The sequence below is a fragment of the Phodopus roborovskii genome, unplaced genomic scaffold (genome assembly GCF_943737965.1).
Source record: "Phodopus roborovskii unplaced genomic scaffold, PHOROB, whole genome shotgun sequence".
NCBI lineage: Eukaryota > Metazoa > Chordata > Mammalia > Rodentia > Cricetidae > Phodopus > Phodopus roborovskii.
Genome location: NW_026126407.1, coordinates 6,912,793 through 6,928,559, shown reverse-complemented (window position 1 = coordinate 6,928,559; position 15,767 = coordinate 6,912,793). Strand labels below are relative to the sequence as shown.

General features: G+C 40.4%; 1 protein-coding gene across 2 annotated transcripts in view; it reads left to right on the top strand.

Annotated features, from left to right (window-relative positions):
- Ywhae (tyrosine 3-monooxygenase/tryptophan 5-monooxygenase activation protein epsilon) overlaps positions 1–15,767 on the top strand; it is a 37,305-nt gene that overhangs the window by 12,049 nt on the left and 9,489 nt on the right. For both annotated transcript variants that reach the window (XM_051179984.1, XM_051179985.1), the window contains exons 2-4: positions 10,058–10,257; positions 14,028–14,134; positions 15,014–15,220. In XM_051179984.1, coding sequence (XP_051035941.1) covers positions 10,058–10,257; positions 14,028–14,134; positions 15,014–15,220 — 514 coding nt within the window. The remainder of the gene's footprint in view (positions 1–10,057; positions 10,258–14,027; positions 14,135–15,013; positions 15,221–15,767) is intronic.

The following is a 15,767-nucleotide window of genomic DNA, read 5'->3' as shown; positions in this document are numbered from 1 at the left end:
TCTCCGGAACTTGTCTTTAGAACCAGTTGTTTGTTTTCATTATACCTAAACACATTCCTTAGTGGTTTTGTTTATTTGACACAAACCTGCTTCTGCCTCCCTAGTGCCAGAATTAAAGGCTTTTACCACCAGGCTTAGCTCTCAATGTTGTTGTTCAATTTCTTAAAAACCCCTTTCTGCTTTGTTGTGTTTTTTTCCTAAAATAGGTTTTGTTTTATAGTGCAGGTTAGTCTGTATTGGCTTTGAACTCATGACATTAATCTCTCAGGTGCTGGGGTTTACAAACATGATCAACTATATTTGGCTTTATCTTGCAATTTTTGGTCAATGGACATTAACTTTTCCTTGTAAATGATAATTTCATATAATATAGTATAGGAATTTACAGTATAGTTTGTATTTACTTATTAGAATGACTTGGTGTGTATGTTTGTGTATGGCCAACCTTATGCCACAGTGCACTTGTAGAGATCAGAGGACAGCTCATGGAGGTCAGTTCTCATATGGGTCCCAAAGATTGAATTCCCCACTGAGACACCTTGCCAACCCCGTTCTTTTTTCTTTTTTGATTAACCCAGGTTTTTTTTTTTTTTTTTTTTTTTTTTTTGTTTTTTTTGTTTTGTTTTGTTTTGTTTTGTTTCGTCCTGCTTTTGAGACAGGGTTCCTCTGTGTGGCTTTGTAGACCAGGCTAGCCTTGAACTCAGAGATCTGCCTGCCTCTGCCTCCCAAGTGTTGGAATTAAAAGTTCTTAAGCCACTAATGCCGGGCTCCAAGTTTTTTATTTTTAAATATTTGTATTATGTGTGTGGGAATGTCACCAAGGAGCTCAGGGGTATTGGATTCCCTGGGATTAGAGTAACAGGCAGTTGTGAGCTACCCAATGTTGGTGCTGAGACTGGAACTCTGCCAGAATAATCTGTGTTCTTAATCTTTGAGCTATCTTTTCTAGTCTTTTTTTTTTTTTTTTTTTTTTTTTTTTTAATATAAGGTTTGATGGTTGAAGAGATGACTTAGTGGTTAAGAGGACCAGGGTTCAGTTCCCAACGCCCACATGGAACCTACAACTGTCTATGACTCCTGTTTCAGGGGACCCAGCAAAACACCAGCAAACATAAATTACAAATAAATAACTATAAGGTAAAGTTTGATGACGCTCAAGCTGGCATTAAACTTCTATAACTGAGGGTGACATTGAACTGATTGATCTGTATCTACAATTTCAAGTATGGGACTTGCAGGTATAGTGTAGTTTAATTAGGAGGAAAATGTGGCTGAAAACAAGAATTGTGGGGCTAGAGATGTAGCTCAGATGGTAGAGTGCTTACCTGTCATGTATGAAAGTGCGGTTCAATCTCCAGGAAGAGTTATGTGCACTCAAGAGGATCAGAAGTTCAAGGTTATCCTTCATCACATAGCTGCAAGATGAGTTGGAGGCCAGTCTGGGAAGCATGAGACCTTGTCTCAACAAAACAAAACCAGAGAATTAAAAGAAAGGGAATGAGGATGTTGTCAAGAGGTTCTTTTCTGTGTATCATCAAAGGCACTGATAAAGGGGCTTGAGCACTGGGCCTCACAGAGGTCTGGGTTAGAAAGAAAACTGGAGCCAGAGTATACTTAGCTTCTAAGGACTGTTCTTAGTAGGCAAGTGGTCAGTGCTCAGTACATTTACTATGGTACACGTGTGGAGATTGCTTTCTTCTTACTCTTTGACCTGAGCTTACCAGTAGATTAATCTTTCTGTCCCTGACTTTATTTTACTATTTTTTTTTGAAGACAGTTTCAGGTTGGTCTTGAACTTATGTGCCTAGCCAAGGATGACAGTTCCTGGTTGGCATCTTCTACTTCCTATGAGTATACATCTGGCCTTTTTTTGTTGTTTTCTATTGTCTTGCTTTTAAAGATTTTTTTTTTTTAAATTTATATTTGTGCCTGCTGGAGTTTTATTTGCACCACTTATTTGCTGGTGCCCATGGGGTCCAGAAGACAGTGTTGGATCACCTGGGACTGGAGCTACAGGAGATTTGAGCCAACCAGTGTGTGTGTTGGCAACCAAACTGGATCCTCTGTAAGAGTGGAAATCAAATACCAGGGTTGTCTCTCTTATTCTTTGTTTGGAGACTGGATTTTCTTCTATCCTAGGCTAACCTTCCTAGTGCTATGATTTCAGGGATATACTACTGTGACTGGCTTCTGTAATGCTTCTAAGTGATTTGGAAGGATACACACATGAGTACAGCCGTTACAAGCACTTTCCCACCAGCCTGGTTCCACAGCCACATTAGCCCCAAATAACACAGAGACACTGTAGTAGCTACAAAACTGTTGACCTGTTTGTTACTAGCATTTCTTATTGGCTAGCTCTGTCTTAAATATTAACTCATTTCTATCTATGTGGTCTTATCTTACTGGAGAGAGGGTCCGGACCTCTTATTCCTCTTGCATCCTATAATTCGCCTCATCACTACTACATCTCCCAGAATCCTCCTTGTCTCCTGTCCCACCTATTTTGCTTCCCTATAGGCCAACAGTACTTTATTCATTAACCAGGTAGAGAAGCACATTTACAGAATGATATCTGCCATCATAAAGCTTTTTATTTTATTTTTGAGTCAGGGTTTCACTATGAAGTTCTGGCTGTCCTGGAACTCACTATTTAGACCAGTCTAGGCTAGCCTCTTAATTCAGAGATCTGCCTGCCTCTGCCTTCTGGGTGCTGGGATCAAAAGGATGTCCCACCATTCCAGTGTGAGTATAGCTTTTTGTTATTGTTTATGGGATTTCTTTGTATAGCTTTGGAACTTACTCTGTAGACCAGGCTGGTATCGAACTCAGAGATCCAAGTGCTGGAAAGGCAGAGGCAGGTCTGGTTCTTAGAGTGAGTGCCACCATGCCCAGCAATGTGACTGAAGCTTTTTTTTTTTTTTTTTTAAAGATTTATTATGTATACAGTATTCTGCCTGCATATATGCTTGCAGGCCAGAAGAGGGCACCAGATCGTGTTACAGGTGGTTGTGAGCTACCTTGTGGTTGCTGGGAATTGAACTCAGGACCTATGGAAGTGCTCTTAACCACTGAGCCGTCTCTCCAGCTCCAGCTTTTTAAGAATGACATGACAGATTTTGAGCAGGTTTAAACATCAGGATAGTTTATAATAAAACTGAAAGTTGTCAAGTTTGGCAGAGATATAATATCTTAAAAAGCCCCCCACCAATGGAAAAGAAAAAAGGCCTGGTGACTCACACCTTTAATCCCAGCACTTGGGAGGCAGAGGCAGGCCTAGTCCACAAATCGAGTTTCAGGACAGTCAGAGTTCTGTTACACAAAGAAACTCTCCCCCCCCCCCCAAAAAAAACAGTGATGTCCATTTGAAGGCTGTTGCTCATGTGTAACTCTTAGCATACATTTTCTTCTATTCTTCTTAAGAGTCTACATGGTGTAAATGTCTTAGTTTGCCTTCTCACACAATCAAAACAGTTGAATTCTGTGTGTAACTACAGTGTAGGGCAGAAGTTCAGGCCTGGCAGCTGCAGCACGTGGGGATTGGTCATCCATCCTCAGTATGCCAGGCAAAGTGAGATTTATTCAATATGGGTGCATTGGGAAAAGGAACATGTAGAGTCTAGTGGCACCAAGTTCACCTTTGGAGTACTGGTAGGAGTTGAAATGAAGGAAGAATTATGGTAGGGGCAAGCACAACTAGTTCAAGTATAGTCTGGTTGACTTTTGTCTTGTTGGGCTTTGAAAGGTGCTCTGGAGCATTCCCTATCCTTGTCATTGTCAGTGGGCCCAGTTTGGTTCATATAAAGTTCCAGGGTACTTTGGAGGTTTGGGGACATGTTCTGAGGTTTTGTTCTTCCTGGTATCTAAGGTGACTCCAGGTTAAAGACTAGTACTTATCTCCTGCCTCCTTCCAAGTAAAGAAGACATACAAAATGATGGCCAGATGTCAGGCTTTCATTCTGGTTTTAATTTTTTTGTATGTTTGTGCCTGCAAGCATGAATGGGGTGTGGGTATATGCAAGAATTTGTGTATGGAGATGTCATCAGAAGACAACCCCTTTACCATGGGGGCTACCAGGGATCAGACTCAGGTCTCTAGGCATCTGTTGTACATGTCTTTATTAGATGAGCAGCTACCTTGCCAGCCCTCATCCTCATTTGTAGTTATTACCTAATAGGTTCAAGTGAACTAGTACTGTTTGCCAAAAACATCTAAGTGTCTGTTTCAAGTAGGTTTGTTATTCTTTACTGTTAATCATAGACATTAAAAGAAATAAATTAGTCAAAATCAGTGGTCTGTCTGCTTTGGGTTTTTTGTTTGTTTGTTTTTTCTTTTTCTTTTTGAGACAAGAATTCTCTGCATAGCCCTGGTTGTTCTGAAGTTCACTCTATAGACCAGACTGGCCTTGAACTCAGATCCACCTAAGTGATGGGATTAAAGATGTGTACCATTGTGCTTGGTGCCTGGTTTGTCTTTGCTCTTTTTAATAATAACTGATTTTACCTATAAATTGTGGGGTAGGGTGGGAGGTAGGGTATTGGTTCAATGCAGGACTTCTCTGTGTAGTTCTAGCTGTTCTGGAACTTGCCCTGTAGACCAGGCTGGCTTTGAATTCAGAGATCTACCTGACTCTGCCTCCGAGTACGAGGGCTAAAGGTGTACCTACCATTCCTGGTTTTGATAGCCTTTTAAAATGTGATTTTAATTGGCTCTCTTAAAACATTTTTAAGGTACATATATTACTTTATGTGTGTGTGTACATGGATAGCCAGTTTGTTTTCTTTTTAATATGTGGTTTCATATATTGAACTCAAGTTGCTGGGCTTGGCAGCAAGCATCTTTTCCTGCTAAACCATGGGCTCTTAGTTGGCACTTAAGAGGTACATCTTCATCCTCTACTTTTAAAATTTAGTTTTATTTTATGTGCATTGCTGTTTTTCCTGCATGTGTGTCTGTGTGAGGGTGTCCGATCCTCTAGAACTGGAGGTACAGACAGTTGTGAGCTGCCATGTGAGTGCTGGGAATTGAACCTGTGTACTCTGAAAGAGCAGCCAGTGCTCAAAACCCAGAGCCAGTTCTCTAGCCCTATAATTCTTAATTTATTTTTCTTTTTTCGAGACAAGGGTTTCTCTGTATTGTTTTGGAGCCAGTCCTGGAACTCGCTCTGTAGACCAGGCTGTCCTCAAACTCACAGAGATTTGCCTGCCTTTGCCCCTGCCCCTGCGTGCCAGGACCAAAGGTGTGTGCCACCAACACCCAGCTCATAATGGTTAGGGTTAGGCAGTGGTGTTTGCATGCCTTTAATCCTCGTACTTGGGAGGCAGAGGCAGAGGCAGAGGCAGATCTCTCTGAGTTTGAGGTCAGCCTACTCTACAAAGCAAGTTCCAGAACAGCCAGGACTGTTACACAGAGAAATCCTTTGTGGTAGTAAGAATGTAATTGGGCTCCATAAACTCAGGGAGTATCATTATTAGAAGGGGTGGCTTTGTGGGAGTTGGTATGGCTTTGTTAGAGGAAATGTGTCACTGGGGACAGGCATGAGGTTTCCTATGATCAGGATACTGCCCAGTGAGTCAGTTGACTTCCTGGTAGCTATTCCTCCGTTAACATCTGCCTGCATGCTGCCATGTTCCCCACCATGATGATAATGGACTGAACCGCTGAAACTGTGAGGGAGCCCCTCAATTACATAATTAAATGTTTTCTTTATAAATAGAGTCGCCCTGATCATGGTGTCTTTTCACAATGATAGAAAATCCTAAGGCACCTGTCTCAAAAATCATCATCTGGTGATTCTCAAAGTCAGTCAGTCAGTCAGTCAGTCAGTCAGTCAGTCTGCCTGCCTGCCTGCCTGCTGCCTGCCTCCCTCCCTCCCTCCCTCCCTCCCTCCCTCCCTGCCTCCCTCCCTCCCTCCCTCCCTCTCTCCCACACACAATATCCAGTATCCTTGGCTGGCCTTGCACTCAGGAGTTGTGTTTGGTTTTATTAGTGTGACTTTAAGCAGATTACCTTTGGCTTCAGTTTTCTGTCTTTAAAATTATAAATAGTTGGCGAATATTTTTTTCCATTTAAGAGAAGATTAAGATTTGTCATCTTGAGTGCTCTGGCGTTAGGAATATTGGTAAGAAGTCAGCATGACATGTTTTCTTAGTAACAATATAAGGCCTTGGGGTAACTTGTCAGTTTGATAGGGGATACTTGTATCCTTTAGGTATTTCATACTTTGTTTGTAAGGTTAGACTGTTAATGGGTTGAGAGGGTTAAGTTTACTAGGCTGTTAGGGAGACATACCTTGGCATTTTTGGTCTCTTTAAAAAAAAAAAAAAGTTGAACTGGTCATGGTGGCACATGCCTGTAATCCTAGCAGAGGCAGAGTGAGGCATATCTCTGAGTTCCAGGAGAGCCAGGGCTGTGTAGAGACACCCTGTCTCAATTTTTTTTTTTTTTTTTGCATACATGTATGTGTGTGTACTTTGTATGCCTGGGACCTTTGGAAACTAGAAGAGGGTGCCTGTTCTCACGGGACTGGAGTTAAGACCAGTTGTTAACCTGTCATGTGGTTGCTTAGACTTGGTTCCTCTGCAAGAGCAGTAACTGTTTTTAGTTGTTGAGCCATTTCTTTAGCCCTCAAGTCTCTTTGTTAAGCCTATGTGTGGATACGTGGATGTGAGCATAGCCAGGGCTACCCAGAGAAACCTCATTTCAAACTACAAAACCCCAAAAACAAAACAGTAAAAATGGTCTCACTTTGTCGCCCTGGAACTCGATATGTAGACCAGGCTGGCCTCAAATTTCTAGAGACCCGCTTGCCTCAGCTTTGTCCAGCTCTTCCACACCCCCACTCCTAAAAAACAACAAAAAAGGGCTTCAAACTGTAGTCCAGACTCACCTAGAACTAAAGGGATTTTCATGCCTTAGTTTCTTGTGTGCTGGGATTACATGTACCATCCAACTTGCTGCGTGCTGGAAGAATTTTTTTTTTTAATTATTTTTATAAACCCTTTTGTTCATTTGTTTTTCAAGACAGGGCTTCTCTGTGTGTAGCCCCAGCTGTCTTGGAATTTGCTCTATAGAATAGGCTGGCCTCAAACTCAGAGAGTTGAGTCTGCTTCTGTCTCTAGAGTGCTGGGATTAAAGGTGTGTGCCATCATTACTGTTTTCTTTTTTTGGTTTGGTTGATTGGTTGTGGTTATTCGAGACTGGGTTTCATTATGTAGTTGTGTAGTTCTGACTGTCCAGGAACTCACTCCACCATAACCCAACTTGGGTGTTGGAAGATCTTTTAAGAAGACTGATTTAATACATGGAGAGAACATTTGAAGCAGTGCCTCCATTAAGATGCTTTAAGTGGCTGGGTTAGATGAATGAATGACCAACCAAAGAACCAAGATTCAGAGTGAGAGTCGGGGATGTTTGTAGCTCAGTAGTAGATTACTTGGCTCTAGCTGCATAGCAAACTATGGGATTGGATAAATTAAGTGAAGGTGAATGACATTTGATTATCTCAGCAGTGACTTTAAAAGTATAGAGTTGTCTCAGATGGTTGGTTGGTCAGTGTAGTGGATATCTAAGTACTAGACTGTTAGACTGTTACCACATAGTGAATGAAAGATGACCCAGAGCACACAGGTCTAGTGAGTATGTTTGATTTTTTTTTTAAACATGCTTTTTTCTGTCTGGAGATTGTTTCAGAATTTTTATGCAATAGTGATTTTTTTTCAGCCAGCACTCACTGCCCTCAAGTTATCAAAAGTCTCATTGAAGGCCTGGAGAGATGTTTCAGTGGTTAAGAGCACCCTTATGGCAACTCACAGCCACCTGTAACTCTAGTTTCAAGGGATCTGATGCTGCTTTCTAGCCATCAGCACCAAGCATGCATATAATCAATTCATAGACTACTTGCAGGCAAAACACACAAAAACAAACAAAAAAACCAAAAAAAAAAAAAAAAAAAAAAAAAGGAAGATAAAGTATTCTCAGGGTTCAGTGGAGTGGGGCATTCCTCTAATCTCAGCAGACAAATGTAAGATGATCGTGCATGTTTGGTGCCAGCCCAGGCTACAAAGCAAGACCCTGTTTTACTTTGCTGACCCTCAAAAAATAGTTTCAGAGCATGTATTTATGTTCTGCAAAATGGCTCATCAAGTAGTTTCTTGCCATGAAGCCTCACAAAATCTGAGTTTGATCTCCAGAACCCACATGGTAGGAGGAGACCTATTAACTCCCAAATAGTAATTCAGTCATGAGTTTTAGTTCTCTGGTTCAAAAATTTTGATCACATCAGCTTCAGATAAATGATAGCCTTTCACTGCCACAGAAATGTTTACTTAGAATTGATGAAGCCCTTGCTGCAGAGATTTCATGAAATGCTAAATATGCTGAGTGAGGAATTCTATGTTAATGAGTTAGTGGGAATCTTTGAATGGCCAGGTTGGTCCAGAGGAGTTTAGGCTTTAGGTTCATGCTGAATCTTCTGTCCCTGAATCTATTATATAAAGGAATAGATTTTTTTTTTTTTTTTTTTTTTTTTTTTTGAGACAGGGTTTCTCTGGTTTTGGGGGCTGTCCTGGAATTAGTTCTTATAGATCAGGCTGGTCTTGAACTCACAGAGATCCACCTACCTCTGCCTCCCAAGTACTGGGATTATAGGTGTGCGCTACCACTGTCTGGTTAGAAATTCTTTAAAAATGAAGGGCCTCAATTTGTTGTGATCTTAAAAATAACACATACTGGTCACTTAACAATTTATTAAAAATTAGGTAGCCCACCCTAGTATATGTCAAAATAGCTAATAAGCAAGTAGAAAGAAGTTGGGGAAGAAGTCTAACATCATTACAGACTAAAAACCACAGTGGGCAGCTGAGGGTGTAAGGTAATGGGGGTGGTTTATAATTACAGCATGAACTATTATTGCATTTGGGTTAATATAGCTTAATTCATTGTGATAACTGTTGGCTAAGGTATTACTCTTAGGGCATTACTGTCTGCCTAGGATGCTTTTTAAAGTGTAGATTCTTGGCTCTTACCACTAGGGGTCCTGAATCAGTAAATCTAAAGGTCTATTTGATAATTTGTAAAACCTCCCTTTCCCCTTTTATTTATAAGTTACTCAGTAGTTTTTACATTTTCAATTTTTCCTGTTATGCATAAAATGTATTTTTTTTTGTATACTTGCAATATCCCAGATTGATTATCTGGCCCCTTTGCTTGCCATTTAGTGATAATAATTACCAAATGTTATAGCAGCATAAGAATTCATAGTGTGCCCCCTTCCCACTTTTTGTTTTTAAACAGGCTGTTCTCAGACTCATAGAAATCCCCTGTCTAAGTTTCCTGGTTCCAGGCATGAGCCATTGTTTCAGTTTGTTTTATTTTAGACAAGGTCCCCTGACATCTAACTTGTTGATGGCTTGGCCTTCTGAGATTGAGGCATATGTATGGCACCTTACCCCCACCCCCAATTCTTGACTTGACTTGTTTATTTAATGATTGTAAAGTTATTTTCTTATTAAATCCGTTTTTTAAAAAACATTTATTATGTATACAGTGTTCTTTTTGTCTGCACACCAGAAGTGGGCACCAGATCTGATTACAGATGGTTCTGAGCCACCATGTGGTTGCTAGAATTGAACTCAGAACCTCTAGAAGAAAAGCTAGTGCTCTTAACCTCTGAGTCAATTCTCTAGCCCGTAAAGTTATTTTTGTTAAACTACTTTTTATTGGGAAGGACATGTCCAGATTAAACGGCTTTGTGTTGTAGCTGAGCTAGCCCTTCCTTTCGTTTTTCGTTTGTTTTCGGACAGGATCTTCCTATGTAGCTTTGGCTGGTCCCATACTCTTGTAGCTCAAAGTGGAGTTTGAACTTACGGCAGTCTTTGCTGCATCAGCCTCTATGTTATGTTTGCAGGCATGCACTCCCCATCTGGATTTCCAGCCCCCTTAATTATCTCTCTTTGTTTTCTTAATTAGCTTGGGGGGGTTGGGGGGAGGTAACCATGAAGGGGATGGGTCAAGAAAGTTGTTCAGTCTATGGTCTCCTTTTCCCATTCCACACAGAAATGGTGGAATCAATGAAGAAAGTAGCTGGCATGGACGTGGAGCTGACAGTTGAAGAGCGAAACCTTTTATCTGTTGCTTATAAAAATGTGATTGGAGCCAGAAGAGCATCCTGGAGAATAATCAGCAGCATTGAACAGAAGGAAGAAAACAAGGGAGGAGAGGACAAACTAAAGATGATTCGGGAGTACCGGCAAATGGTGAGATGTTATTGTTTTCTTTGATTTGATGCTTTGTTTTTATTTTGAATGTGTATGGGCATTTATTTGCCCTTGAAGACCACAAGAGGGTGTCAGATCCTCTGGTACTGCAGTTAGCAGTGGTTGGGAGCTTCAGTGTGGGTGCTGCCATTTAAAGCTGGGTTCTCTGTAAGAGCAGCCAGTGCTCTTAACAGAATCTCTTTGTATCCTTGGCTGTTCTGAGTTCAGCCTCAAGTGCTGAGATAGATACAGTGTTTTTCCCCCTCACCACTAAACTATGAGGGTTAATACAGCATTAAAAAAAAAATGATAGTTTCTGTCACATATAACTAACACTGAGTTAATTTATAGTTTTGGTACCATTACTTTTCTATATAGAATCTGTTAGAAGTGATTAGGTAGAGAAAGGGTTTATTTGTGCTCCGTTTTAGAAGATTCTGTCCTTTATTGAAATGGATTTGGAGTTCTAGTTGCCATTGCAGGGTCCATGTCTGATGATAAAACTGCTTAAGTCTTGAGCCAGGAAGCATAGAAGACATTTATCCAAGCCAGAGTAGTGTCCATTTGTCACAAATACTAACACTTGTGACAGATGTAATAGGTTGTTATCTGAATGTCATAAATTACTGCTTTTCTTGTTTATGTTTACTATCTGGCAGAGAAAGGAAACGTGTTTCTTTTGAGTGCCTGGCTAAGTCTCAGGTTATAGCTTTAAGTAATTTGTGTTAGACATGGGTATTTTAATTCACCACCTAATTCATAAATTATATAAGCACATAGGCAAATGTATTTTGTATTTTTAACTTTTTACTTACCTTAGTTAGAAATTACAGGCTAGAGGATATTTTGGGATAAAAACCAAGAACTGTTTGTTGTAGAAACTACAGAGGGCTTGGAGTGCACACTTCACCACTGTCCGGCATAGGCAGTAAAGAACACATAATTGTTGCTTTTGCTGTGCGTCATTGACTACCTTTTTATACACAGGACAACTTCAGAAGTTTTTGTTGTTTGTTTTGGTTTTTTGAGACAGGGTTTCTCTGTAGCTCTGGAGTCTGTCCTGGAACTCTAGACTGGGCTGGCCTGGAACTCACAGAGCTCCACCTGTTTCTGCCTCCTTAGCACTGGGATCAAAGATGTGTACCAACATTGCCTGGCAGAAACTTCAGTTTTTTCGTTTATTTATGAACATGGGGATCACCATGGTGCACGTGTAGCGCTGAAGGCAACTTTGTGAGTTGGTCTTCTTAAACTATACGGGTCCCAGAGTTTGAACTCAGGCCATCAGCCCTACCATCTGAACCATCTTGCCAGCCCCCATGTAGGTCAATTTGATAAATATTTGTATGCCTCTGTGTAACTAAATGGTGTTGGAAAGGTAGCTGTTACCAATTTATAGGTGATAAAACTGGAGATAGGACTGGCTTATGGAACATGCCAGAGGTGTTATGAAGTTACATTGGGATTATCATTGTCCTCAGATACCTTGGAACAAAGAATATGGATTGGTAGACAAGTTGGTGTTTCTCAGCCATGAAGAACTGAGAAAAATTAAGGTTAAGACTTTAGGATGTGATGAGGAGACAAGGGAAAAACTGGTCATTTGGGAGATGAGGCTAAGAGTCTGAAGTCTTGATGAGCCTCTTAGTAGAAATAAGGAACTAGAAAGAAGAGGAGGCGGCCAGGGATTGTCCAGGGTAGGGCAGAAAGTTAGGGCTGTGAAACACAGGAAGGTGAGGAAGGAGATTAGACCAGTGGTTTGTTTTTGCTGTGATGATAAATCAGGTCACTGGAAAGAAGGTGGACTATAGATAGTGAAAGAGGGAGAAGGGCTTGGGGGGGGGGGTCATGCAGTGATGTGGAAGCTGACTGAGTATTATGGGGTGCAAGAACTCTGGAATAGTAGCTAGTAAGGTTCTAAGAGAATGTAACAGCGACTTGAGCTCAACTTGAAAAGCCACAAGAGAGGTGTAGGCAGTCTTACTGAATTGAGGGCAAGAGTATAAAAGGAAAATTTTAGTGTCTGAATTAACAGAAAATGGAGAGCAAGATGAACATTTTTGTGAGAGATTGGCCAATCGCCTCTCCTCAATGTTGGAAGAACTAACTGTAAGCTAGAAACCAGGGACTCCTGGCACAGGCAGCCCAACACGCTGGTGTGGTTTGCACATGGCTCAGTTTTATTATTACAGTTCCTTTAATAACAGTTAGGAACTTACATGGTTCAGTAGAGAAGCCTGTTTCACAGGCCAGCATGTTAGATAAAGTTTATATAAAGCACAGTAGTGCTACTTGTTTTCAGAAAACGTCTGAGGTATGTGAATATCACTTCTACCTATTCTGTAGAAATTGAGGAAGGTCATTAGCTTCTCAATTTGTTGGCATTTCAAATTCCCTTCTTGAGAAATACCAACATCAGATATTCGTGTGACTGTCACAAAATCATTATATCCTCATGTAACCCTCCATCAAACCCTAACATGTGTTCCGAGATAGTGTTAGACATTACAAACCAGAAGAGAGATACATGTTGAAATTTACTTTGGCCTATAGGTACTTGTGCTGTTGTAACTGGCTCTTATCTTTACAATGAACTGAGTAATTGTTGGAACTTATTAGTACTAGGTTTGAGTTTTGACTTCATCTTGGAACTGCTTTGGTCCAAATCCTGTCACCTACTTCTCCTTACATATATTTGTTGTGGTGCTGGGAATCGTTCCATTCTAGACCAGCACCCTACCACTGAGCTATATCCCAGTTCACTCTCCTATTGTTTTAAAATTATTTGCATTGGTGAATCTGTGTAAGGGTGTTGGTTCCCCTGGAACTGGAATTACACATAGTTGTGAGCTGCTATGTGGGTGCTGGGAATTGAACCCAGGTCCTCTGGAAAGGTAGACAGTGAGTGCTCTTAAACATGAGCCATCTCTCCAGCCCTGTTTTAAAGTAAGTTTGTTTTTTTTTTAAGTTGATGGCCTTCTAGCAAATGCTACATCTTTAAAATAAATAAATATACACACATGTCTGTATGTATATGTATACATACACAGTTATGAGCCACTTACAGGCTATGGCTGAGTAGTCGAAGATTAGCTGTCTCCAAGGATTCAGAAGTAGTTCAGTCCACAAGATTGAATATCTCAGCATTCCCAATCTGGTACTGGAGTCTCTGGGAGGTCCTAGGGAACTGCCAGTTTTCATTCCCTGTTGGAATCCCATAGTGTTTCTAGCACTAGGGAAGGAGGCTATGGCTCAGGATAGATGAATTTGCCAGTGAGAGTGAGGATTGAGACTGCACCCTCTTCCTTTATCCTTGTCTTCTTATGTGGGCTGCCCTCAGAAGGTGTGGCCCAGGGTAGGGTGGATCTTCTGACCTCACATGATCCAGATTTAGGGTAGGTGTCCTACCTCAAATATTCCTATGAAGTAAAATCCCTCCCAGGTATGCCCAGCTGCTTGGGTTTTAATTACTTCCAAGTGTAGTCAAGTAAATAACCAAGAGTAGCTGTTAAGTTGGTACCTTATAATGTAAGTGCCTAGCACTTAGATAGAATGTTATATATTTTCACTGGTGATTCTTTGATAGATAGATAGATAGATAGATAGATAGATAGATAAGAGAGGAAGAAACTTTCTATACTCTGAATAGTTTTTTGTCAATTTAAGGTTTGGAGAAAGAGTTTGGAGAGAGATAAGAAAAAGATATTCTGTTTAAGATCAAACCTGGTAGGAGTATAGCAAAACTTAATCTGATATTTTCTCTTTTCTAGGTTGAAACTGAGCTCAAGTTAATCTGTTGTGACATTCTGGATGTACTGGACAAACACCTCATTCCAGCAGCTAACACTGGCGAGTCCAAGGTTTTCTATTATAAAATGTAGGTTCTATACTAGAAGGGAAAAATGTGAGATTTAAAGTTAGCCTTAGAACCATAACTTTTTAAATGTAGGTTTTCAACTTTTGACTTTAAACAGCTTAATATTGGAGGGTTAGTTACCAAAACTTAAGTTTTAATTAATTGCAAACAGTACTAATGAAGAATTGATATTGTTGTACTTTACCAAATACCTAGCTTTTGGTTTCGTTCCCACCTACTTCCATTATTTATATCCTTCATTGGCCTAGAACTCACGATGGTAGACTGTGCTAACCTAGAAGTCAGAGATCTGTCCACCTCTGCTTCCTGGGACTAAGGTGTGTGTCACCATTCCCAGTTTATTCTAAGAACAAGGAAGTCCTGGTTAGCTTGGAACTCAATCATCAGGTGACCTCAGCTTTGGAGTAATCCTTTATCAGCTTCCTAAGTGCTAGCATTATATGTTACCACACCCTGCCTGGGTTTTTTCTTTTGTGGCTTCCTCCCTCTTTCAGCTAAAACTGTGAAGTTCACAGTGTAATCTTAACTGTCTGGAGAAATTACAAGGCTGGGTATAGCTCAGGAATAGTAGGGGCTCATTGTCACTGTAGCAAATGTGTATTGTGACTAATGAATGTGTTCTTTGGAAACACTTTTATACTAGTTAGGCGATTTTTACTTCAGTTATAATCTGTGACAGTTTCCCAATAATTTTTAATATAGAATATTAAGGTAAGAAAAGATGAGTCAAGCTGATGAATTCTGAAGTTGTTTTTTAAAATTTCTTTTAAAAAGTCTTAATTGTTAACTGTATTTTGTAATGTCCTACATGGTAGAGAAAATTGTCATGCCCCAAGAAGTATTTTCTAACTGTGTTTTTTATTTGCTGTTGTGTTGTAGGAAAGGGGACTACCACAGGTATCTGGCTGAATTTGCTACAGGAAACGACAGGAAGGAGGCCGCAGAAAACAGCCTCGTGGCTTACAAAGCTGCTAGTGACATTGCGATGACAGAACTTCCTCCAACGCACCCCATTCGTTTAGGTCTTGCTCTCAACTTTTCCGTATTCTACTATGAAATTCTTAATTCCCCTGACCGTGCCTGCAGGTAAGTTATGGAGGAAGCAAGTTCCCAGTATGGAGTGCAGAGGTTCTAGAGGAGCTACCTTGTTTTCTTGTAGGTTGTCACAGCATTCTGTTGACTTATTTTGTATGATTTAGTGTTCATTTAGACTCTTTTGCTTATGATAGGGTTTTGGTAACAAGTATCTTGCCTAGACTATCTTTGAATGTTCCTTTCTCATGTCTCATTCTTCAGTTGTTAGGGAGTATAGACATTTACCACCTCACTTCTCTGAGAATGCATTTATAATATTCTTGGTAAACTTTTTTTTTTTTGTGGTTGTTTTTTGAGATAGTTTCCCCTTGTAGCCTTGGCTGTCCTGGAACTTGATCTGTAGACCAGGCTGTCCTGGAACTTAGAGATTTACCTGCCTCTGCCTCCCAAGTGCTGGGATCAAAGGCGTGCACCACCACTCCCTGGCATGAACATATTTTTTTGTAATTTTTTTTCTGTTTAATACAAACAATTATCAGTCTCAGTGGTGTTTATGAAGCTGTTGCCACACTTAAAATTTCTGCACTTTTTTTGGGGG